The 24,261-nt window shown below is 38.6% G+C and overlaps 1 protein-coding gene across 1 annotated transcript in view; it reads right to left on the bottom strand.

Annotated features, from left to right (window-relative positions):
• Positions 1-810: 810 nt before the first annotated feature.
• The window catches only part of ICA1 (islet cell autoantigen 1), a 67,942-nt gene continuing 44,491 nt past the window's right edge, over positions 811-24,261 (bottom strand). The window contains exons 9-15 of the mRNA XM_065731221.1: positions 17,584-17,675; positions 15,791-15,840; positions 13,116-13,178; positions 12,965-13,006; positions 8,527-8,805; positions 3,847-3,945; positions 811-1,732 (exon numbers count right to left, since the gene is read on the bottom strand). Coding sequence (XP_065587293.1) covers positions 1,611-1,732; positions 3,847-3,945; positions 8,527-8,805; positions 12,965-13,006; positions 13,116-13,178; positions 15,791-15,840; positions 17,584-17,675 — 747 coding nt within the window. The 3' untranslated portion in view covers positions 811-1,610. The remainder of the gene's footprint in view (positions 1,733-3,846; positions 3,946-8,526; positions 8,806-12,964; positions 13,007-13,115; positions 13,179-15,790; positions 15,841-17,583; positions 17,676-24,261) is intronic.

Below are 24,261 nucleotides of genomic sequence, written 5' to 3'. Positions count from 1 at the left end.
CTCTGAGCATTGCCATGGCCCTCCTCTGGACCCAGTACAACAGCTCCATGTCTTCATTGTCCTGGGCACCCCAGGAGTGGATGCAATATCCCATAATGGGGCCTTACAAAGGCAGAGCAAAGAGGGACAGTCATCACCCGTTGCATGCTGAGTGAGTACAGCAGCCTCAACAGCACATGCCAGGCTGTCTCAGCATTGCTGCTTCTCAGCTGAGGCAAATCCTCCGCTTTGTGGCTGCTGGAGAGCCCAGATATTGCTCTGCTTCCTGCCCTCCCATACATTGATTTACAAAATCACAGAATCCTCAGTAGGGAACTCTGAGGGTCATCTAGTCCAATTCCCCTGCAATGAACAGGGACACCACAGCTAGATCAGGTTGCCCAGGGCCTTAGCCAGCCTCACCTGGAAAGGCTCCAGGGATGGGGCATCAACCACATCACCAGGCAACCTGTTCCAGTGCCTCAGCACCCTCACTGTAAAAGACTTTTTCCTGTTATCTAGATAAGTATAACAAGTTGCAAAGCAGGCCCTATGCAGTACATACAGCAAACATGCAGAACTTGCAATACTAAGCGGCTGCGGACACGTCCTTTATACCTTCCTCTGAAATAAAGGGAGCATGGGGAGAGAAAAAATACACCAAGTAAATCCAGATTTTCTTATTATCCCACTGTGGTACTATTCTGAAACAATGTGAGGTAGTGGTAAGAATTATTAGGTACTGCCTAAAAAGTGGCCATCATCTGTTATCTTCAGATGCTTGCCACGTACCAACTCAACAGCCCACGCTGGGGAGAAAAGGACTTTTTTGTCAAAATCATTTTATTAAAGAGTTAATGTCACAACAAGCTCAAAGTAACACATGCGTCAGAAATAAATCTGATGAAAAATACTCTGAACAGAAATATGAATGTTTTGAAGGCATGGTAAATCAGCAGTTGCACGAAACTTCTGCAAACAGGTGCAAACTCTGTTGGTGCAATGGGAAAAAAAGAAGTCAGAACAGAGGACTTGTGGCCATTTTGGTAGCACAGCTGGTCTAAGAATTTAACTCAGAAGGGGCACAACTTCCATGGCTGCATAGACCCAAACGTATTTCTTCAGTAATTAGCTCTGGCACAGATTTTTCACTGTGAGTACTGTGAGTACCAACAGAACAAATTCAGTTGACAACTAATTGTAGCAGCAATATATATATTATACACGATAGATCTTTGACTCATGCAGCCTTCCTCACTTACATTGATTTTTCTTTTTACCTTACTCAAGAAACATTATAAAAAAATAGGTTTGCAATTTGTGTATTTCATTCCAGTGTTAGCTCCACATCACCTCAGGCAAAGACAGTGTTTCAGCAAATAATCTAATTTGGCAAGAAATCTGCCCTAATTCTTAACCTCAATTTTGTAAATCCATGTAGAAAATAAATGCAAACTCTTTATACAAAACAAGAGCAAAGAACTGTACCTATATAAAAGAGGATTTCCTTTTGTTATCATGGCACATACTTTAAGGTTTCACAACAACATACTGATTTGGTTTTTCTTTTTTATTAAACCCAAAAATAGTGTCGATGAATGGAAGAATGTGAGTTACCATAGGCAGCTGACTCATGCATTAAGCAATTCGTGTTCTTTATCAGTTTTCCCAACAGCATCAGGATTGGATAACGGGTCAAGGTCAGCAAAGAGACTGAACCAGGCAGTCAAGTCTTTAGGATTCCTCGTAGGTTCTGGGGAAAAATGAACAAATACATAAATAAAAGTACAAACTTGGAGTTCTTCCTTCTCAGCTATTTCAAAACGAAACTGACTGGAAGTGGCTGAGGTCAAACAAACACCATGCTGTTGATTCATTTATTACTAAGGGCACTTCTGACAAGAATCAGAATGAGTGACTGCGTTTTAAAACACCACCTTTAACAGAATATGGAACTTCATGACAAACAAATGTTTTACATCTGTCTGTCTGTGCACTTTATACCATGATAGGTTACAGGAACACGTTAATTAAAAATAGGCAGTCTCTCTCTGTCTAGCTTTGTTTAGTGAAAGGTATTTTCATAGAACCATAGGATCCTTTGAGTAGGAAGGCGGATTTAAAAGTCATTCTAGTTCAACTTCCCTGCAAGGAAAAGGGACACCAACTGCAAGACTGGACACTCAGACCCTTGTCCAGCCCGACCTTGAATATCTCCAAGGAGGGGTATCCACCACCCCTCTGGGCAATCTGTGCCATTGCCTCACCACACTTACAGTAAAAAAAAAACAAAACAACAACACAACTTCTTCCTTATATCCAACCTAAGTCTCCCCTTCTTTAGTTCTTCTTCCACTTGTCCACAGAAAAAAGTCTGTTTTCCACTTGTCCTGCTAAAAAAGTCTGTTCCCTTTCTTCTTACAGGACTGAATCCCTTAGCCTAAATCCAGTTCACGAGACCACTGTTCCCTGTATATGAGCATACAATGTCATAAATCATGTCTCAAGTACAGCTTCTAGTATAAGGGTAGATGTTTTGATTGATATAAAAAAATATGAACCAGGAATATGTCAAATACTAAAAGCAGCTGGAATACTGGATGTGTACATCAAAATAACAGCTGCTGATGTAAGGCAGATTTTCAAATTAAAGAGGAGGTGACTGGCTGCTATAAAGAATATGCACTGGAATAGGCTGCCCTGAGAAGTGGTCACGGCCCCACGCTGCCAGAATTACAGAAGCACGTGAACAATGCTCCCAGAAATATGGTCTGATTTTTGGGTGGTCCTATGTGGGGCCAGGAGTTAGCATCAATGATCCTTATGGGTCCCTTCCAACTCAGGATATGCTATGATTCTGTGCTTTTTTTGTTGCTGGTCCCATGCTTAAGCACGCATTGCGTTCTTAGCAAAATAAGATGCACTCTCCTACTCAGAAAGATAATTCTGCATGCTGAATGAAAGCATTCTCTGTGAAATAAGGAATTTATAGACAAAATAGGCTCTGCTTGGCATTACTTCCATCTTTGTGTCTGCGAGGCTAGAGAACCTGTCACTTTCACAAACACAGATTTTAGAGCAGCTGAATGCTCTTTATTTTTCTGGTAAAGGTATCACAACTGAGATATCTTACTCATCTCCCAGCCCGATCCCAAAATATCTTAACAGTCTTTTTCTGCTAGGCTAAAAGCAGCCATTTGTTTAATCTTGGAGGCAGGGGAAGGAATACACATTCTTCCTTCTGCACTGAGCATATCTGATATAGCTTCTGCTTGAAAGTGAATGCACAAAATAGGCTGCTAACTGGAATAAGGACACAATGCATTCCTGGCTCCTCTATCCAAAAGAGCCCTAGTCAAAATCAGCAGGGCTTTGTCTGAGTAGACAGAAGGACCATACTCTTGGCTCACTTGCCACAAGTGAATCGCTTCATACAATTACTGATATGGTGCATGTTATCAATGAAATTTATGATAAGGGATCTTCTGCCTTATCAGTAGCCTGCATTATAGCCTGGAGCCTCAGAACACGCTTTAGCTCAGACTAAGTGCATGCAGATGCTTTTCTGTATGACTCAAAACTGAAGCCTCAGAACAAACTGTAGAGTGAGCTCCCTTGTTATCCAGTGCCAGATTATTATTCATCTGACATACTGACATAGCACTGAAGCCTACAAACAAAACACATACATAAAAACACTGTATGTATAATCAACACTGAGAGAGCAAGGGAGTAGTAAGCACAAGACCCTTAAAGTCTTAAGTGCTATAAAAACAGGCTTTATTATGGTAGATGAGGTGGGAAAACTAGAAAGATGTAAGTCACAGATAAAAAAAAACGAAGCATCTCAAAAAATAAATCACTTACCACCTTTCATTGGTGTCTTGTTAGCATTCACATTCAGGCTGTTCGGTTTCTGTGCTGGCTGTGGTATAGACAGAGGGCTCCCACTGTTAGCTGCCCACCCTAAAATTCAATAATATAGTAGGATTAGTGGTAAGAATTACCTTGTCAGTTCTGACATCTCACTCCCTAGAAGCACAGTGCTCACACCAGGCAATGGAGCACAGTGTTATGCTTTGGTTACAGCCTTTGATATCTTTCCTCACATATGAGAAATCAGCAGTCAGATTCTCCAGACAAACAACTTCCTTAAGAACAGAGCATCTGTGGATCAGTTACTCCATCTTCAGATTCAAGGAACTGTACACTTTTCACACTTTTAACCCAGTTAAAGTAAGACTGCTTTTTTTTTTTTTTTTTTTCATAGAATGGCCTGGGTTGAAAAGGACCTCAAAGATCACTGAATTTCAACCCCTCTGCCATGAGTGGGGTTGCTAACCCTAACTAGATCAGGCTGCCCAGAGCCACACCCAGCCTTGCCTTGAATGCCTCCAAGGATGGGGCATCCACAACCTCTCTGTCTCTTTTATCCAATCACACTTAATATGCCAGTATGGTAATGAAGTCAGCCATAGCTGTAGAGTGACAGATATCAGCTACATGTGGGCAAAAATATTACACATACTGAACATCTTTTCCATCTTCCTTTACTTTGGCAGTTCCAAAGGCTTATCTCATCAACGGTTCCTCTGTTGATAACCTCAAGATAATAATGATCACTACAGTTATTGAAGCTGGATGAGCCAGGCTGGCAGAATGAATTAGGGACGGCATAGCACAGAAGCCTAGGAAAAAATGGTCCCCAGTTTAAGGTATTATGCTTTATCACATTTTGGGGACCAGAGGTCATATGCCAGCATTAGAATACAGATGTGTATAGCTTACTTCTATTTCTCATTTCAACACTACCTCCTTTAAGTGTTGCCCGATCAGTTTTCCATCCACCCCAAGGAACTCGTGTATCTAATTCTGCAGTATGTGAAAGAAGATATTCATCTCTACACATGGCTAGCATTTCCTTGTTCAGACTCTTTTTTCTACAAGTTCATGCTCTCACATCCTTTATCTGCTCTCGTCTTCCTTCCTCCCCTCACTTTCTCCACTTTTGAGACCACTGTCAGCTACTGAGAGCTGCTGCAACAGCCATTATGTTACAGAAACCCTTCCTTCCTCTAACAGCTTATTCTCATCACTCTGATCTGGCGTTGACCTTAAAGGGCTCAAGGCCCATGCTGTGTTATTAAAAGGAAGCAAGAAGAGTGTTTCTATAAAAATCACACAGATCAGAAAGGGAATTTTAAGCCACAAACATCCCCTGTATCTCTGAGAAACCTAAAACTTCCTGAAAAACTGGAAGCAGAGGGCTCACATACATTTGTTCCAGGCAAAGGCAACAAGGACTTACAGGCCTGCTTGTGCCTCCTGAAAATGTGATTTTAAGAGTTTAATCTTTCAAAGTATGGCATTAGCACTTCAGAGTGACATACTTTTTCAGACGTTTTCTCTGCTCGTGTTACGCAAGAGAAGCATGCAGAGGACACAACTACAGAAAACTGTAATGCTTTCATTTGCATGCAGATGCACTGCAAGAAAGTGCTTTATATGCCATGGAAGATGATGAGAGGCTTAAACGACCCGGGCCAAATCCTAATTCCAGAGCCATGAATGGGAGCGCTGCCTGGAAAGTTTCTGTGTAAGTTCCACTGACTCCAGTGAGCTCAGGAACAAACCGATGTGAGCGTGCACAGGCTCAAGCACCACGTAGAGAGCAAGAACTTCTGATCTATGAAGGCTTTGGGAAAGACAGTCACAGCATTTTTATGAAATACGTCCATGAATTTCATTTTTAGCGTCTACTCTGTGAGCTGCAGAGAACAAAGCCTGTGCCTCTCAAAACCAAACTGCAGTCTGTATCAGTGTGACTGGCCCCACACTTGTTCTAGTTTGCCTTGCTCTATTTGCCCTCACAGGGCAAATTCATTCTGTGACTAGACAAAAGGTTATCGCTCTGACAGCGAGGAAACCAAACAGCTTGCTCTTCACCAAGCTGCTTCACAAAGTCACCACAACTCAATTTAGAAATGGAAACAGCAAGCTGCACATTTTCTTACCAACTAGAATATGTGCATGTGTAGGTGATACAAAGAGCAGTTCTCAGTGGTATAAGCAAACGTGGCCATAAACATGAAAGAGAAAGCCAATGCTCTCTGTGAAAGAGCAGCGAGGCAACTGAACTCCCAAGCTGTATCTAGAGTGGGATATAAAAGACTGACTGGGAGCATGCTTGGTTTTTGGTATTTGTATATATATTTAGACATTTTAAAACAGCACCTGGTAGTGCCATAGCAATTCAGAGTCCCATTGTGCTAGATCCTGTCTACAAATACAGCCAGAGAGGACTTGGAGCTGGGAATTCCTGACCGTAACAGTTTACAACCTGCATAGCACTGTGCCTGTTTTACAGATTAAGATCTGAGGCAGGGAGAAAACAAAGCCCCAAAGATTTATGAGCGTGCTTAACATAAAATAAGTAAGTAATCCCACTGAAGTTAATAGAAAAGTTAATGTGCTTAAAGTTAAGCATGTGAGTTTTAAGAATTTTTATGGTCTTAAGGCCAAATTCACACAGGAAGCATGCACCATCTAGGCTCTGCTGCAGCACCTTGCACTGAATAATTAGTAAGCAATCCCATCAATTAGGGAACAAAAAGGTTCAGCACAGTGTATGTATGTATCATAAATGCTTCAGTAAAATATCCATAAATCATATATTCTAATATTTGTTTGTTTAGATATGTTTATACTGCAGTTAGCATGTTTTTTTTTCTTTTCAGAAAGGTCGCTGCTCACAGATTTGACAAGGTCATATTACAAAAGAAGTGCCATGAAATGAAACTCACAAGAAATGAGATATCCCGAGATATAAAAAGCATAGAATTTCACCTTCAGATAAAAAATAAAAATAATGCATTTCACTTGACAACCAGAGTCAGCCAGGAACACGATGGTTATCAGATATGATCATCTGAGTTCATTAGCTGTGACTCTTCAAATGCCACTAGATCAATTACCATTATCTTCTTCCAGAGTCTTGGAAATTAATTTGAAAACATCAACATATTTCACTCTTTCAACGCACGATTCTACGATGATATTAAATTGACAGAACTATTTTTCTACTTGTAGTGTTTCTTGAATGCAACATATGTGATTTGCACAGCCAATGTCACCATCTCATGCAACAAAACAGACACTCAGCTGTGATTTACACGTTAATAGTATTTTTTCCTTGAAAAAAACATACTTACATTTGAAAACATGCAAAAACTCAAGCAGATGATTCACATAATGTATCTATAGCTGTTGTTAGTCATTTGCTTACAACTTGTGTTTGTCCTTGCATCAAAAAAGGTGTTTTTTATTGTTCCCTTTCTCCCTGTTCAGTTTGACAATGCAGTGACTAAGCCTCATTATTTTTTCTGTTTCCATTTTTTCTTATTTTATGTACTCTATTCCTACAATGTTCCAGTCCATCTTCACTCTATTAATCATACTCATATATGCATATATCTCATCATAAAATTGCATAGCATTGCAAATATCATTTGCCCAGTTCCCACCTAAGTGCTGAAGTCAGTGAACCCAAGTATCTTGCTTGTGCCAGGAGGAAGGAATAGGAACTGAATTAATTACCAGGTAACTTTGACTTTCTTATTCTTGCCAAAATGGCACAGGTCATTTCACATCCTACGTGACTGTACGAATTTCCCAGGTTCTACGTAGTAGCCTTCAGGATGAAATCAGTCTGCTAGTCCTCCTACAGCACTCTTTCCCAAAAGAGATGAAAATGATTGTTGGGACAGGGACCAAAACAGCACGATCCTCCTCTGCAGTGCTCTACACGGAAATCTAGGCTGGCAGCTATGGAGGACAGCAGTAGTTGCTGTTGGCTGGTTACCACCAGTCTCCTTCCCCCAGGCCAAAGAAGTGGTAGGAAGGCTTTTCTCTAGTATCCCTCCTTCCTTTCCCCTTCCCATTGCTCAAAACGCTCAAGAAAGAGAACAGCACAGAACCAGGGGGAGCAAAGGAGTTGTTATTTGTATCAGTTGACAGATGTGCAGCCTACAACAAAAATTCAGCAGTCTGGTTGCTAGGAAAAAGCATTCCACTCTACCTTACCTATATCCCTACCTGGCAACAATGTGTGGTACAGAAAATAAATGCAACTCATTTTCACTAAGCTGTTAAAAAATGGTATTTCCAGACAAAATACAGTAATCTCTTCTGGTTCTCTGGCCCCTCAACAAACAGACACAGCAGTCGTGATTTAAACAGTAAAACCCACTCAAACTTATATTCTATTAGAAAAAAATAAAGTGTCAAAGACCTACAGAACATTTGAGGAATTACAATGAAAATATTCAAGATCATTACTCTGACTTCAGGCTTTAGAGTAATTCCTTCACAAATATCAAATGAAGGGCTAGAAAAAAAAATGCATGTTTTTCTCCAGGTCACACTTCACTTTAACTTCAGCATTTTGCAGCTACGGCACAATATCTCTACACTTCTAAATAACAGAAAGCCATACTCTGAAGCCTGAAAGCAGAAACAGAATGATAACGTACCAAGATGAGCTCTTACCATGTAAAGATGACTGCAAGTCATTCATGTTTTGGTCTAACAGTTGAGAAGGCAAATAGCCAGATGGAGTTGATGCTGCAGCTGAAGTGTTATCCCCATCTGCAGCTGAAGAGTTCGTGGCGAGATCAGTAAGGGCAACCTGCCCGAAAACAGCTGTCCACTCTTTGCTGAACTCTCCCTCTTCCAGGGAGGAAGCATTGAGGATCTCATTCAGTAATACCATGTCATCCTTATCACTAGGTTCTGCCTCCAAGTACTTTGCAAACTGATCCTTTGATGCTGTCTCAGAACGAAACAGACAGTAAAGATAAATCAGTATTAAAACAGTCAATGAATGGAAGACATATATTCAAAATTGTCTACTTTCTATGTAGTAACTAAGATGGGATATTTTTCTGTGAATACCCATCATTTTCTTTTAGAACTAATTCTCTTGGACACCTGGCTTGTAGTTTATGTAAGAAATTGTTCCCTAATTACCTTTGATAACTGCACTGCACTTCAGATTTGCTGCCCATTAAAAACACTACAAGCTTATTTAAGTATCTACTAGATACTGCACCAAAACCAATAGATAGTCTAATATTTAAAAACATGGGAGTAAACTACTTTGAACTATTATATAAACTACTTTTTGAAGGATTACATAAACTTCCTCTCAAAACAATCAGATTGGTACAAATGGAAAATAACTGGGAGATGACTCTAGAATTCCATGAGAACATACTTAAGATAGCCTGTGCAGCTTTTTACTCATTGCCCACAGGGATATGCTGTTCTTCTCCAAAGGGTGCTGTTTCATCACGTAATTTCTCATATCCAGTAAGAATCATAATCCTTTCTACTAGCTTACATAATATTTGGAAAGTGAAAGAAACATCTGTGAATGCCAAGTGTTATTTTACCTGGAAACATTTAGAGTTCCACTGTGGGAGCAAGTGGAGGACAAAAACGGTGGTTAACAATGCCGATGTTATGTTCCCGAAACCCAGATCAGTTTATCTTAACTACACTCATTTCAAATTTGTGGTAAGACTCAAATTCAGTTTTCCAAATTGCTGACATATCAGCTGAGCTCTCCAAGTTGCATACAGCTTGCAAAAATGTTTTAACATTTTTTGGGCTGAGATGAAAGATTGATAGTGGCACAGTGGTTGCTACCAGAGCAACAGGTCATTTGATTTAAATGCAATTACCTTCTCAAGGAAGTTCTCTTTTAATAGCTGCAGTAATTTATAATGAAATGGCTGAAGTTGAGTCATAGGAGAAAAAGAAGTGCAAAACTGTTTCAAAAATAGACAGATGAGTCAACATACACACCTATGCACTAAGAAGAAAAGAAGACAACACATAATACAAGGGTTTTTTTTAAGTGCTGAAGTCAACAGTGAGGCTGAGCTCCTCTCTAATTCTCATTTTATATTCCCTGACAGGACCAAAAGAAAATAGGAACAGAAATATTACAAACAAGTCATCTAATGTTCCCACTAGACTATAACTAAAATACCATAGAAAACAACTTGTTCTCATGAATATTGAGGTGCTTTCTAATCTTCAGATAGAAGAAGAATGTTAACATTCTCCAAGCACCTACAATTCCCCCCGAACTTCTGTTCAAGCAGCAAGGCAGAGGGATTCATTCTTCCATAGGGAAAAGACTCTTGCTGTTTCAAAGACATGTAAGAACTGTCATTTCTCCTGCATGGCACCAGCTCAAATCTGCTTTCAGTAGGCCCCTTTGTGAACTTGGAAGGCTTTCAGGGAGACTGAAAGAAGGCATCATTAATAACAACATACTACCAATCATGAATTGTTCACTATAATGGAACAAAAATTTGGCAGTAACGCAGCTTAGGGAAAAACTCTGCTTCATTTGGGAATCCCATTGCAGAAGTCCCATTTCTACTGGGAAAGAAAGTAAAACAGCTTTACACTGAAGGAGCACTTGAATCTTGCAGTACTTTGCATAATCACCAGAAATCAGACGAGTGACAAATTTCTTATCTCAGCAGTCTTTCTGGTTTCCCTGGGGAGAGAATGCACTGCAGGGGATCATAGGGTGGTGCCTATGCTGAAGCTACCTCAAGTAAACAGTAGTACAGCTCTACTTGCTTGCAGTAATGGTTATCTTGAAAACAGTCTTGCTAATTGAGATACTACTCATTTGCTATCTGCTAGATTACTAGAATGATACGGACTTTCTCGTCTCACCTATAAAGCTTCTATTATTTCTTTTCCTGCTTCTCTGTTTCCACTGCCCATTTTCACAGTCAAAATTGCTTATTCACCCTCACATTCTGCCACTAATCTGAAAAATATCCATGAAAAAAAAAAACCAACACAAACTCACAGTAGAACACCAAAAAACCCAGTGTCACTGTATTCTCTTCTGTGTTTGTCTGAACAAACATCTAGCAACACTCCTTTGCAAACACATCTCATTATGCTGGTATTAAAAAAAAACCAAAACAAAGAGGATGAGAAATTAAAATATTTGCAATTATACATGATTTGAAATACAAGATAAAGACTAAATTCTAAAACACACCCAAAAGTGTACCTCTAATTACAGTAGTGCATTTAAAATAGCATAGTACTAATTACCCTAAAACTAGCTAGTATGTAAAATTAGGGTAGATACCTAATGTTAACAGAAACATTTTTATCAGATGTAGCTGTTCCACAACTGCTTTCATATTGACTTAACTGTTTCACTGAAGAAAAAAAAAATAGACTTCTAACTGATGTGGCTAAACTTGTATGACAAATTACTGTATGCATTATCTGTATCTGAAGGTTGAAGAACATGCAATTCAGGAGATAACCAGGAGGAAAAAAAGGCCACATACTAACTTTTTATTTCTTTACAACAGAAGTTATCACTACCTTATCGGTTCACAGATTAGGACTGCTATCTGCAGAGGTAGCTGAGGAAACTTTCAATGTTTCTGCCTGGGTTAAGATGTAATTTCCCCACAGTACAAGAGACTGCCCATCACAAACCAAAGTCAAAGTCTCTGCAGATCTGATGTTCCTTACCCATCATGAAGACAGCTCCTTATGTAGCTCAAATAAAATTCTCAGGCTGACTGACTAAACCATACAAAGAGATTTTTTCTTTGGCTCTTGGTTTGATTTTTGAGCTGCCACATTTTTTTTGTTCTTGTTGTTAAGGTTGTTCTTACTCATTCTTTTCATATGAAGAAGTGAAGAGCAGATGAAGAAACTATACTGCATTTGAGAATTCAATATAAAACTTCTGCAAGTAAAACAGCACCATTTGAAAAAGAACAGTATATCTCCTAGAGATAATCTAATGAGAGTGTAAAGATCAGAACAGAACCTGGAATTAAAGTCTTCTTGTCCATGTGAGAACAACACTGCAGATTTAATTAACTATAGGGCTGAAAGAAATCGCCATTTTTAAATGTTTTCTAAGAGGATTAAATAATTTTTGTATCTCCACTTCTGTTATAAAACTGGTGGTTACTATTGTATTGCTAAGTGAAGGGTTCATAGAACCATAGAATGGCCTAGCTTGAAAAGGACCTCAAAGATCATCTAGTTCTGACCCCCCTGCCATGGGCAGGGTCGACAACCATTAGAGCAGGCTGCCCAGAGCCACATCCAGCCTTGTCTTGAATGCCTCCAGGGATGGAGCATCCACAACCTCTCTGGGCAACCTGTTCCAGTGCGCCATCACCCATTGAATGAAAAACTTCCTCCTAATATCTAATCTAAATCTCCCCTGTCTTAGATTAAATCCATTCCCCCTTGTCCTGTCACTATCAACCCACATGAACAGTCATTCTCCCTCCTGTTTATATGCTCCCTTCAAGTACTGGAAGGCCACAATGAGGTCTCCCCAGAGCCTTCTCTTCTCCAAGCTAAAGAAGACCAGTTCTCTCAACCTTTCTTCACAGGAGAGGTGCTCCAGCCCTCTGATCATTTTAGTGGCCCTCCTCTTGGCCTGTTCCAAGAGCTCTGTGTCCTTCTAGTGCTGGGGGACCCAAGCCTCAATGCACTAGTCCATATGGGGCCCCACAAGAGCTGAGTAGAGGGTAACAACCACCTCCCTCTCCCTGCTGGCCATCCCTTTTTTAATGCAGAGACTGCCAAAAGTTATAGGAGAGGTAAAGTTCATGGTGGAACCTACTTCAGTGGAGCAAACTAAATAATAAAGTATCACCAATTCAATATAACCTTGAATCACCTGTTGGAACATTTTAACCCCAGTAAGGTTTGTTTTATATTCCTATATCAGGTACAGTGCCTCTGTATGTTTATGAAGTTGAACCTCCTCTAAAGCCATTTAAATAGTGCAACTGAATAATTTCATTAAGAACACATCAACCTTTCAGATTATGAAAGCAATAAACAACTAAGATACTTGGTACCTATAACTGAGAAGCAAATGAAATGCACAGATGTTTCATACCGTTTTCTTCAGGCTGTAGGTCCAGTAAGTCATCTACGGCACCTAAGGATAAAAAAAAAAAGAAGAAAAAAATTAAAAGCAACAAGAGATCTGCAGTACACTGACAATCACACTGTATACATCTAGATGTAGTTTTCTTAAGACACTTCACCTGAGTTCTGCTTGTGGTTACAATTTCCTTGTAACTTGGATAGGGCATCCTTGCCATCATGAGCTGTAATCAAGAGCCATAAACAAATGAAATCACATTTGGCACTTGATGGCATTGATGGAATGAGAACATGTTCATAAACACTACGTTCAGCATGCAACAGTTGTTACTCATGTTTAAAATTAACATGGTCACAACGGGTAAAAGACCAAGATATAGGTATTTTTAAATAAGTAACATTTCTGAATAATAACCAGGTGAAAACTTCCTCTGCACCACCACCTGCTACACAAGCCCATCTCCAGGCTAGCTTCACACAAATGAGGCAACCCCAAGAACTGAACAGATGCTCACTTTCCACCAGAAGCAGAGATGCTTTTTTTTTTTTAAGTTTGTACTTCCACAGGATGGGAGAAAGCACAAAACTGCTCAGGATCTCATCACTCTTTAAACTGCTTTTCTTGACTATGATTCAGTTCATTATACAAATTGGAAGTTAAAAACTGGAAGCAGTTGATGAGGAGATCGGTGAAGAAACAGTTCCACCACTGGAGGCACAACGTCTATTATTTTAGGATATACAAGATATACCTAAAAAAAAGCAACCTTAGCAATGCCAGGGATTTGCTAGCTTATGAAGAGGGAAAAAATTAGCAGAAGTATTCCAAAATACTTCAGTTCCTTTTAGAAATGAAAGAGAAGGAGACATAACAAGGTATTTATATTATAGATAATGCTTAAATATTTGACAGCTCATAAGTAAGTGAGAATGATTTTAGACAAAGCCTGCTAAGAAAATACATTAAAAGTCAGGCTTTTACATCCAAACATTTAAAAATATTTGGTAAAATAAGTATCCAGTTGCTTAACTGCAAAAGGATTGAAACTTCTAAATGCCAAAAAAATGTCCTGATGATGCCACAAATAAAGAAAATACAGAAACAAGAATAATATAGTGATTCAAATAATTGTAGGTAAGTATGGGCTGGTAGCTTATCATTACTCTTAGGTAAAATAACAGAAGCACAAGTGCTCCTGTAATAAAATGTATTTTTATGGAAAACAGACTTAGTTTAAAAATAAAATAAAATTTAAAGGATCAAACCAAAACAATAACCACAAAAAAAAAAAAAAAAAAACTAAAAAAAACCAACTAATTCAATTCTTTGACAAAACAATGAGCTTTTCTAGTAAAGACATTTGTTTAGAAATGAGTTGACTTTCCACTATAGAGCCTTCGAGTTAGAAAGTTAGGACTGCATAATATCTATAAGAAACATATTGAATGGATTAGGAACATGACAACTAACAGATGTCAAAAGAAGCTGTTGGCAAAAATAATTGCAAAGTAGAAGTGTTTCCAGTTTAGATCTGCGAGGTTTAGTGTTATATTCATTGCTTTTCAATGGCTTTAGCAGCCATCTGGAAGTAAACACAGATTCTCTCTCGAAAAAAATGTGCAAACAACTTCCAGACTGTTAGAGGTGGTCATTCAGGCCAGTCACTCAGTTACTACAGTCAAACTGGAGAATTTAATATCACTAATTCTTAAGATATACCTCCAGGAATAAAGGGTATACGCTTCAGAGTGGAAGAATGAGTCCTGGAAATCTGTGACTAAAGTGAACAATGCTTTCATAAACAAACAACAACAAAAATCAAATATGAGCTTCTAGCTTGACATAACTGAAAAAATGAGATACTTCTGGAAATAGAAAAAAAAAAAAGACAATGAATAGAAATAGGAATGTGATTTTACCTTCTAGAAACACTACTGGTGGAACCAATATAAAAAATGTCTTGTTCAGTAATACTGTTCAAATATAAAAAGGGAGGCTGGACAAGGGAATGAACACAAAGAACTTCAAAACTAATAGACTAGAGGACGTGTATTACAGATATCGAGACGGTTAGCCTATCACGAGGAGGCTCTCAACTGGAAGATTCTCCATAGATACATACTTTAAAGTCACAGCGTAACTTAGGCTGGATGGATGGATGTCTGCGGGTCATCTTGTGAGCCACTCACTAGAGTAGAGTCAGCTATGAAGTTGGATCAGGCTTCACAAGGATGTACCTCGAATACCTCCAAGGATGACAACTTCATAGCTTCTGCAAGGACTTATTCCAACACTTCGTCACCCTTGCAGGGAACACTCTTCCTAATATCTAACCGCATTTTCCCCTCCTGTCATTTGTCTCCATCTCCTTCCATTCTTTCATTGTGAATCTCCAACTAGAGCCTGGCTGTGTCACTGGGTAATAACCACATATCAGGTCACTGGCAGAAGCTGAAGATGATTTTGCCCAGCTTTTAGCCATAAGTTCCATTGAATTCATCAAGTTATTAACAGAGTGGATATTTAATCACTGGAAAAAACTAGCACACTAAGTGGCACAGTTTCCTTGTCTTGACATCCACAGAAAATCCTCTCCTTGTGGATGTGCTCAGCGTAAGAATTACGCTTTGAAAAGCAAACTATTTGATCTGACTAAGAGTAACTGAGTGAAATGCAGTGGAATACAGAAGATATTATCTTTAACAGATCTTCCTAGCATTAAGTTTTATGCATTTATAGGGATTTGCTTGTTGAAGCTGAACATATATTAAATAAACAAAAAGGAAAACAACATACGTAGCATTTGTGAAGTTGTGAACAGATGAAATAAAATACCTGAATAGTTTGGTTCCTTGGTATGGCTCTCCTCATCTAATGAAATCAACCTTAATTTGAAAGAATAAGAAACAACATTAAGAAAACAATTCTAGAAATAGCAAATGCATTATTCTCTTTTTGGTCACATCATTACAGAATCATAATGATAACAAGTAAACAGTGATTCATACAGACTCCTGCTTTTGCTATATACGCCGGCTTGCTGTTGAATTCTGTTGTTGTACTGGAAGAAGACAAAACTCACCACTATTCCAGCCTTCAACTAAATAAATATTTCTAATGAAAGCATAAAGTATTCTGTCTTTTCACCATAAATATCACTAAGGATGTGTAACTGATTCACAGAAAAAGTTCACTCTTCTCTTTTTAACTTCGTAACAGAGTCTAAACAAAACTGACAGACAGGTGAGTTTTGTCCCATGGCAGCTGATTTCTAAAGAATCAAGACAGCAGCACTGATGAAAAAGCTCTTGACATGAAAAAAAAATTATATATATTCTTTTGAAAAAGGGAAGTGGCTTACAAGCAATTCTTACACAAATGTTCTCTCTTCAATAAGGAGTATATACTTTCAAATTGCTGCTATTTTGTGCAAAGCCATATTAACCAGTAGGGAATGATACAGCCACAATACTGATGTAGTGTACTCTATCTAAAAAGATAGAGTAGGTGCATTCCTCCTATCCTCTAGTGACCAGACAGCACTGGAGGAGTCGTCTCCACTGCTCTTGAGGTTAGGCTTGGGGGAAAATAGTGGAAACTCAGATTCAGGCAAAATTCTAGCACAATTAATATTTATGGTAAATGGAAATTTCATGATTTTATAAGCTTTATTTTACTTTGTAATTATTACTGTTCCATGAGAAGCAGCAGATTTGAGGAACTGCTGGGAAAACAATGGCCTGACAAATGGTATTTGACCAAGTCCTTACTAGTCTACTCAGCACCAAATCTGACCAACTTATAAACTGGTTTTGGTCAGTGGATGTGATACCTAAACAAGTAAACTTACTTTTATTACAAATAGACAAGCAAAATACACTAATTATCAGTCAAGCCATTATCTGCTTTTGGCAACTGATCCTTAGCTGGGTGCTTCACTTAACCAGGGACAGTCAAAACAACAGGTGGCAGCAGGATTATATCAACGTAGCTTCTCCTGGCAACTGAATCCTGATGGCCCATAGGGGACGGATCACATCTCATTCTCCTGTTCTTCTGCCTCTATAGCAGTCCATTCATAAGTCTCTCTCACCTCAGAGCTACAGGTAACCCAAACCTTGATAGCATCAGCACACTTAAATGCACTTTTTACTAAGTACCTCCTGCTTCATTGGATTACTAAGCAATGCTGTATACATTACAAAAAACTAATTGCTGCTCAAAGCAATCAGGAATCCATATCCTATTCCCAGGTGTAAGGAGATGCTGCTGATGGGAGAAATAGAATGCTCAAATATCTTCTACCATATGATGCTGCTTATCATTTATTTTACTAAAGAAAAAAAAATGAAGCAAAAGCTGAAAAATAAGGAGATGGCTTAGAAAGGTGAGAAACTGTTTAGTGGATCTTTTTCAAGTTCTTAATTTCATCTTAAGGTTTATCAATTTTCATACATACAATACAACATTTCAGTAATGCTTGTGTTAAGCTTACTTTTAACTAATGTGATCAAATTATTTGTGTCTGTATTTCCAGTTTTAAAAGCCTGCTGACTTCTGTAACTAGATAGCAGATAATACGTAGATAGAGATACTTCTTATTTTGAGATACAGGATATATGACTTACTGACTCTGCTGATCTTCTGATTTGGTGCTCTCAGTCTGCAGGTCCTCCTTTTCTGCTTTTTCCCTTAGTTTATTCACAGGATCTTGCAAACTCTACATTATATTCATTACATAAAAGAAGAGAGAAGAAAAAAAGATTCAGGGAAGCAAAGGTGTGTCATGTAAGGCCAAACAAGACTATAAAGACTACATAAATAATCTAGTATCAAAAGTACACCTGATACAAAGAGATTCACTTTTTAAGTCCATTAGCACCTCATATTGCTTCTTCATTTCTTTACTCTTTTTTTTCCTGACCCAAATATTTATAGAACCTTAGCAACTGCTGTGTAATAGGAAGGTACTGCTCATATCCTGAACTTGAAAGCAAGAGTTAAAATCTCAGATCACTAGGTGGAGGCCAACTGTGATATTACCACAGACTCCCCCTTAAAATGCAAAAGACTGTGCTATAAGATAACAGCAGTTTCATGGCCAGCACTTTTATAAGCCAAAATTGGGCACGTGAACAAGCCAAGACATAAAGCATTGTATGCTCACTGAGATTACAGAACTGATAAATATACTACTAGTTGTCCCCATAGTCAACATTGTTAATTAGGGTTGCTGTATGAAAACTTAAATGAAGTCTTTAACATGTCCACTAAGTCCAACTCACCTAATGAATAAAGGTTACTGTCCCCAGCCCACCCACCTGCTACGAGAAAAACATTCTCACATGCTTTAAGTTTTATTTGCTCTGCCCTGTTAACCAAAATGTGTTAGTCACTAGAAGGAGCATTCCAGTTTCTGTTTCTGGTAGTACTTGTGTGTACAAGGATATGTACACTTCTCTGTTTTGGAAACCAAACTAATGGATTTATCAGATACTGCAATTGGATTACTTTTTCCCTCTCAGTAAATTAATACTTCTACCTCATACCACAGATTAATTTGTCACAAGCATCTGGAGTGCTGCAGACATCATGTGTAGGACAACGAGAGATTACAAAGTCTGTAACAATAACTAGAGGACTTAAAGAAAAGTATTTTACTCTATGGTTGTTATATTTTTCCAACACTGTAACACTGCAAAACCAAAGCCACTTATAAGCGTACTTCTTGGATTCTGAGGCACAGACATGAGCCACCTCAGCTAGATGAAGGCATACGTTACCATTTAACTGTGTGATCAGGTGCTGACTAGATTGCATCTCTTGTACTATTAAAGTTGGTGGGGATTATTCAATTGATCCCGAGAGGACCTGAATTTAAGTTCAGAAACAAAACAGCATGCACAGAACTGCAGTGCAAAGAAAGACAGCACTGCTACTGGCACCTGAAGCATCTTAAACATCTTCACATAGACCACACAGTTCACTGCACTCAGGAGGTGATGCTGCAATGGTGTGTGGTGCTCTGTGGCCAACCACAGCAGCACAGAGCCTACCCCAAGAAGGATGTTATGGTTTAGAATAACAAACGGGGCTACTGTACTGCCTAGTTACATGACTTAGAGAGTTATCAGAAGTAAAACCTTCCATAACTCCACCAATGAGAGAAATTGCCATCCTTCCTTAAGAAACTGTATTATGATGCTTCCTTCATTGTTCGAGAGTGCTTCAGGAAATCCATTTTTAAAAGTCTGTGATCAAACCACGGAAACAGTATATAGAAACTGAATTCACAAGTATCTTGGGAAGGAAACAGAATGATAATACTCAGAGTTACTATTTCCTGTATTAGAAAAATAAATATAGCTCTGAAATATAGCTTCAGTTTAAATGGAAATTATAACAAAACATTGTTGAAAATTGGCAGCTGTGTTTTAAAACAATGATGTAACTGATTATTTTTACATTTAGGCAATATTTCCATCCATTCTAACAGCAAATAATTAAATTGACATTCTTCTCCCTATTTCCTTCTACTCCACATCCTAATGTGCATCATGAACTGAGATATCTTTCTAGAATGATAAAAAATAGAGAATGAATACAAAATAAAAATGAGTGCTAAAAGCTACTGTTAACTGTTTTGTGAACATGAATGCACAGGAATGTGATAACTATTGTCAACATGCATACAAATGACATTGTGATATTCTGCTGTTTTAGGTTATGTCTGAAGAAAGGAAGAACTCCCATCTCTTAGGGAAGTAAAATGATTAAACAAGTCTATAAAGACACAGAATGTGGACAAAAGAAAGTGTGCTTCATTCAGCTTGGTGTATGAAACATCACTGACTTCACTGGCTGAGAAGAGACAGATGTCTAACTTCACAGAACCTGTCTGAATGCTTGTGTGAACTCACATGGACTTTGTGAGCCACACAGATACGTTACTGAGGGTCTCATGTCTAAAAATATTTCTTCCTCACTTAATTAGTTCTCTTCTACAAAAATCAGTAAGATAGTACACATTTGTAGAGCAGTCACTCCTTGTGCTCATTCTCTATCTCTACAACCAAAAGTCACCCAATAATGTTTTGCTAGCTACCATTACTCAGATTAATATCTCATCCATCTATGGGATTTCTCCTCTGCCAAGGTAAAACACTGCTCCTACGCTGACTGCCTCTCACTTACAAAACTCCTTTACCTCAACTTGGGCTTCTTTCAAGTTCGGACAAAATGACCTAGACTGCATACAAAACCTGTCCTGTATTTAAATTACTGGAGTGTTGGCAATGCACCCAGCTTGCCTGCAGTTTCTCTCAAGTGACTTAACTTACGCACCTCCACCTCACCAGTGTTTTGGGCACCATAATATCAGAAGGACATAAAACTACTACTAGACAGCATTCTAAGGAGGAGAATAAAGATGGGGAAGGATCTAGAGGGTAAGGTCTATGAGGAGTGGCTGAACTCCCTTGGCTTATTCTGCTCAGAGCAGAGGAGATGAGGGGGGCCCTCATGGTGGCTGCAGCTCCACACAGGGTGCTGAGCTCTGTTCTCTGTGACAATGGCAGGACCTGAGGGAACGGCATGGAGCTGCGTCAGGGAGGGGCAGCTGGGGATCAGGGAAAGGGTCTGCACCAGAAGAGGGCAGTGGGCATGGAATGGGCTGCCCAGAAGTTCCCATGGTCATAGTATGAAATTGATGGGAGTTCAAGGAGCATTTGAACAATGCTTTCAGACACAGGGTTTGAATTTAGGGTAGGCCTGTGAGGAGTCAGGAGTTGGACTTGATGGTTCTTGTGTGTCCCTTCCTGTTTGGGATATTCTGTGATTCTTTGCCGTGAGAAAGAATCAAAGTAACATAGTTAAGGGCAGCTGCAGGAGCAAGGGACACATCCCGAGTCACCATAACAACATATGGAACATTGAATAGACATGTACTTGTATTGCTTCATTTAGAGAGAAGACTGAAAGGGAAGAGGAAAACCAGGAGGCTTTTTAGAATTTCCTCATAGAGGTTCATGAAAAAGAAAGAAGTACCTGGAGATACAAAATTATACACAGTCTTACCTAGGGAGTAAAGTCATGGTGCAAGAAATGGAAATGAAAGAACAGCAAAGGCCAGCAGAAGGTAACAGTATGGAAGTAGCTGCTTGGGCTTGGTTCTTCAAACCATAAGCAGCAGATGCAGCAGTGGTCCACTTGGCTCACAAAAAAAAATAGATGCACTGAGATTTAGGCCCCTTGAGTCCCTTACCAAGGCTATTACCATTTCTAGACTCAAATGAACTCTTCAGGAAGTTTAGCATTATAGTACAGAAATGTACAAAACCTGACCAAATACTCATTAAGTAAATAAGGCAAATAAACAATGACAGAAATTTGATAGAGACATCATTTACAACAAGCAGCCCCTGAAATAAATTGGAATTCATTTGATATATAGTAATTTAAAGACAATGAAACTTTAGAAGTTTTAACAGAGCAACAGCCCATCATCTTTAATATTAAGGTATTGGATATTTTTACATCATGATACATAGGTTTGTTAGCACATTAATAATAATCTTTCATTAAACATAAAATCAACAGTTAAGAAATACAGCTGCAATAGCACAATTATACTACTCTCAGCATACACCCTGAAGCAAAGAAAACAAATGGGCTGCTTTTCATTAAGGGAGTTTGGCAGCCACCTCTAAAGACAATGTTTTCTTTCCAGAAACAACCCCAAGAGCCACTTATGAGTCTCTTTCCCGAGGTAAATCTAGTACATTCGTACTACAAAATGCAAATAGTAATTTTCCATTAAATGGCACCTTCTAATTTTTCAGTAAGACAATCTACATCTAAGTCAAATAGTAAAATTGTTTCCTTAAATTATTGTTTTGAAGTAAAATGCTGACCCTACATATACGTATGCTTAGTTTATTTCAGAAGAGCTACTTTTGAATTAAGGTGCTGCTATAGCAGTAAAAAATGATTTGCTAGCACCAAAGTCAATATTTTCCTTTAGAAAATAATCCCTTTCAAGATACAAGACAAGGAAAAAATATTCTTAGAGACAACTTTCAATTAAACACGTAGGAATGGGCCCATTAAAATATTTTATGTACATTTTAAGCAATTATTTACTCCAACTGTGTGTGAACAGCAGATCAACATCTTCATTGAGTAAACTTCCACACCAGAAGTTTACTCATTAGATACTGCACTTATTCTTGGTCGCTTACAGCCACTTATTATACTTTACAAGAAAAAAATAATAATTTCACAATCAGATGCAGGAAACTGAACTTTGATATACAAAAGAAAATAATCCCACGCTCTAGAGACCACAAGAAACAAAGAACTGATATTATAAGGCAGCAACATAGTCTTATCCCCAAGCAGCTGTTTTCTGCAAGCACAGACTTCCATGAAACTGTAATATAAAACTAACCTCTGATTACCATTACATCTCAGCATATACGTAACTGCAAAAAACAGGAAATCACATATTTTCAGAGCAGGAGGCCAGTAATAAAAATGCTTATGATTCTCATTAACAAAGTTAGGGCTGCACCTCAAGCACGCTACAATACTCACAATCATTTTTATAGTTATTTTCTGTTTCATGGAGTGCTTGTTACATGTGTGTGGACAATATGGATTTTATTTCTCCATCACAGATTCCTAACTTAATGCCAAATTTAGAGTATGTTGAAATCTTTCACAGGAGGTAGCTCAGAAGATAACAAGCATTTAGAAGTATCTCATCCTTAATCACATGGGTATTTCATGCTCTAGAATAGGTTCATTTTCTATGCCAGTTTATTTCCAAAGTGTCTAAACATTACTATTTATTTTGATACGTCATATGTCTTGTTAAAATCATGTTTATAGGTATGAAAGGGAAAAAAGAATAAATACACAGTGAAAATATGTGCTGCACAAATTAGACTGGAAAGGGTTTGTTTAAAAGCATGGAGAAAAAGCCTTCACAGAATTTTAAACATTGGGAGATCATGAGGAGAACAGTCCCTCAGCATGCTACCCAGGCTCTGGCCATGCTATACTCAGGCTGTGAATCAGCCATTGGTACAACGAGAAGTGAGGAAACAAAGAGGTTTGGAGTTTAACTGGAGAGCCTGTAGACAACGACTGCCAATGTCAAGATAACTATGCCTAACCCTCTTCTTCTGAAATTTTATGCTGACTTGCCCTATGAGACAGGATTATTTAGAGATTGGCTAAGATGGAAAAGTTTATGGGCTTTTAAAGCTGTCCAGAACAGCCTCCTTTTATTTTTGTCCTCTGGTCAGGAGAGACTGAAGTTTGAAATGTGTTTGTTTGTTTGGTTTGCTTTGATGTTTAAAGCTGCAGAAATAATTGTCTCCACAAACGCTTTATGTACTTTGGAGTTCAGAAACTGTTCCCTTTCAACTCACATTCAAGAAAACAACTTCAAATGCAGCATGTCACACACAGGCAGGTATGCTAGCCTGGGGTATCTTAAACCTTATACCTTCAGGTGCTTCTCTTGCCGGAGATCTGGGGTAGCCACAGGCTATACAGCACACTGCAGTCCAGCTTTCACTTCTGCACACCATATGCACAGATATACATGGACTGAGGCTACGACTTGTAATTGTTCTCAGACTAGGCTGTCTCTCCAAGCACACAGGGCTTCACTGAAAGCTCTTCATTCCTTACTTTTCTGCCAGTTGCTAATCCTTCCATCAGACCTTCTTCAAACAAAAACTAATTTTCTCCCACATAAATAGGGTCAATCACGTAGCTATTATGTTGCACAAAATAATTACAGGACAAGGACATATATGAGGATAACTGGGAAATTAATGTTTCTTTTTTAACCGTTTTCCTATTTGCCTACTTGAAGGCAAATTGCAATGGGAAGAGCAACTTCTTATGCAGCAGCAGACACGACCACGAAAATACACACTGTGAGTGAAAGCTTATTTTTAGAAACTTGGCTAAACTTTGAACTCATGACTTCAGTCAGATATTGCACATGTTCCACATTCGAAGATTACAGAAGATCAACAAATAACACTAGTCAAGGAAAACAGTAATTCCCAGAGAAGCTGAGGGGTAGAATGTACTTCAGCACAGGTATGGGGACTGTGAGCATGTTTGTATTCATACTCAGCCTGACAAGATCTTACAGAGTGGGAATTTTGAAAAGCAGATGCAAAGGCAATATAGTATTAATTCATGTGTGGGATTACGGAGGACAACATAAATCCTTAATTCTGCTGGGCTTTATGATTCTTTAAGAGCAGTCAAACACAATCCCA

This window comes from Cyrtonyx montezumae, unplaced genomic scaffold, assembly GCF_038088225.1.
Source record: "Cyrtonyx montezumae isolate F1298 unplaced genomic scaffold, pur_monq_1.0 scaffold_14, whole genome shotgun sequence".
Classification (NCBI taxonomy): domain Eukaryota; kingdom Metazoa; phylum Chordata; class Aves; order Galliformes; family Odontophoridae; genus Cyrtonyx; species Cyrtonyx montezumae.
Note: the sequence above shows the minus strand (reverse complement) of the source record. Positions and strands in the feature narration are given on the sequence as shown.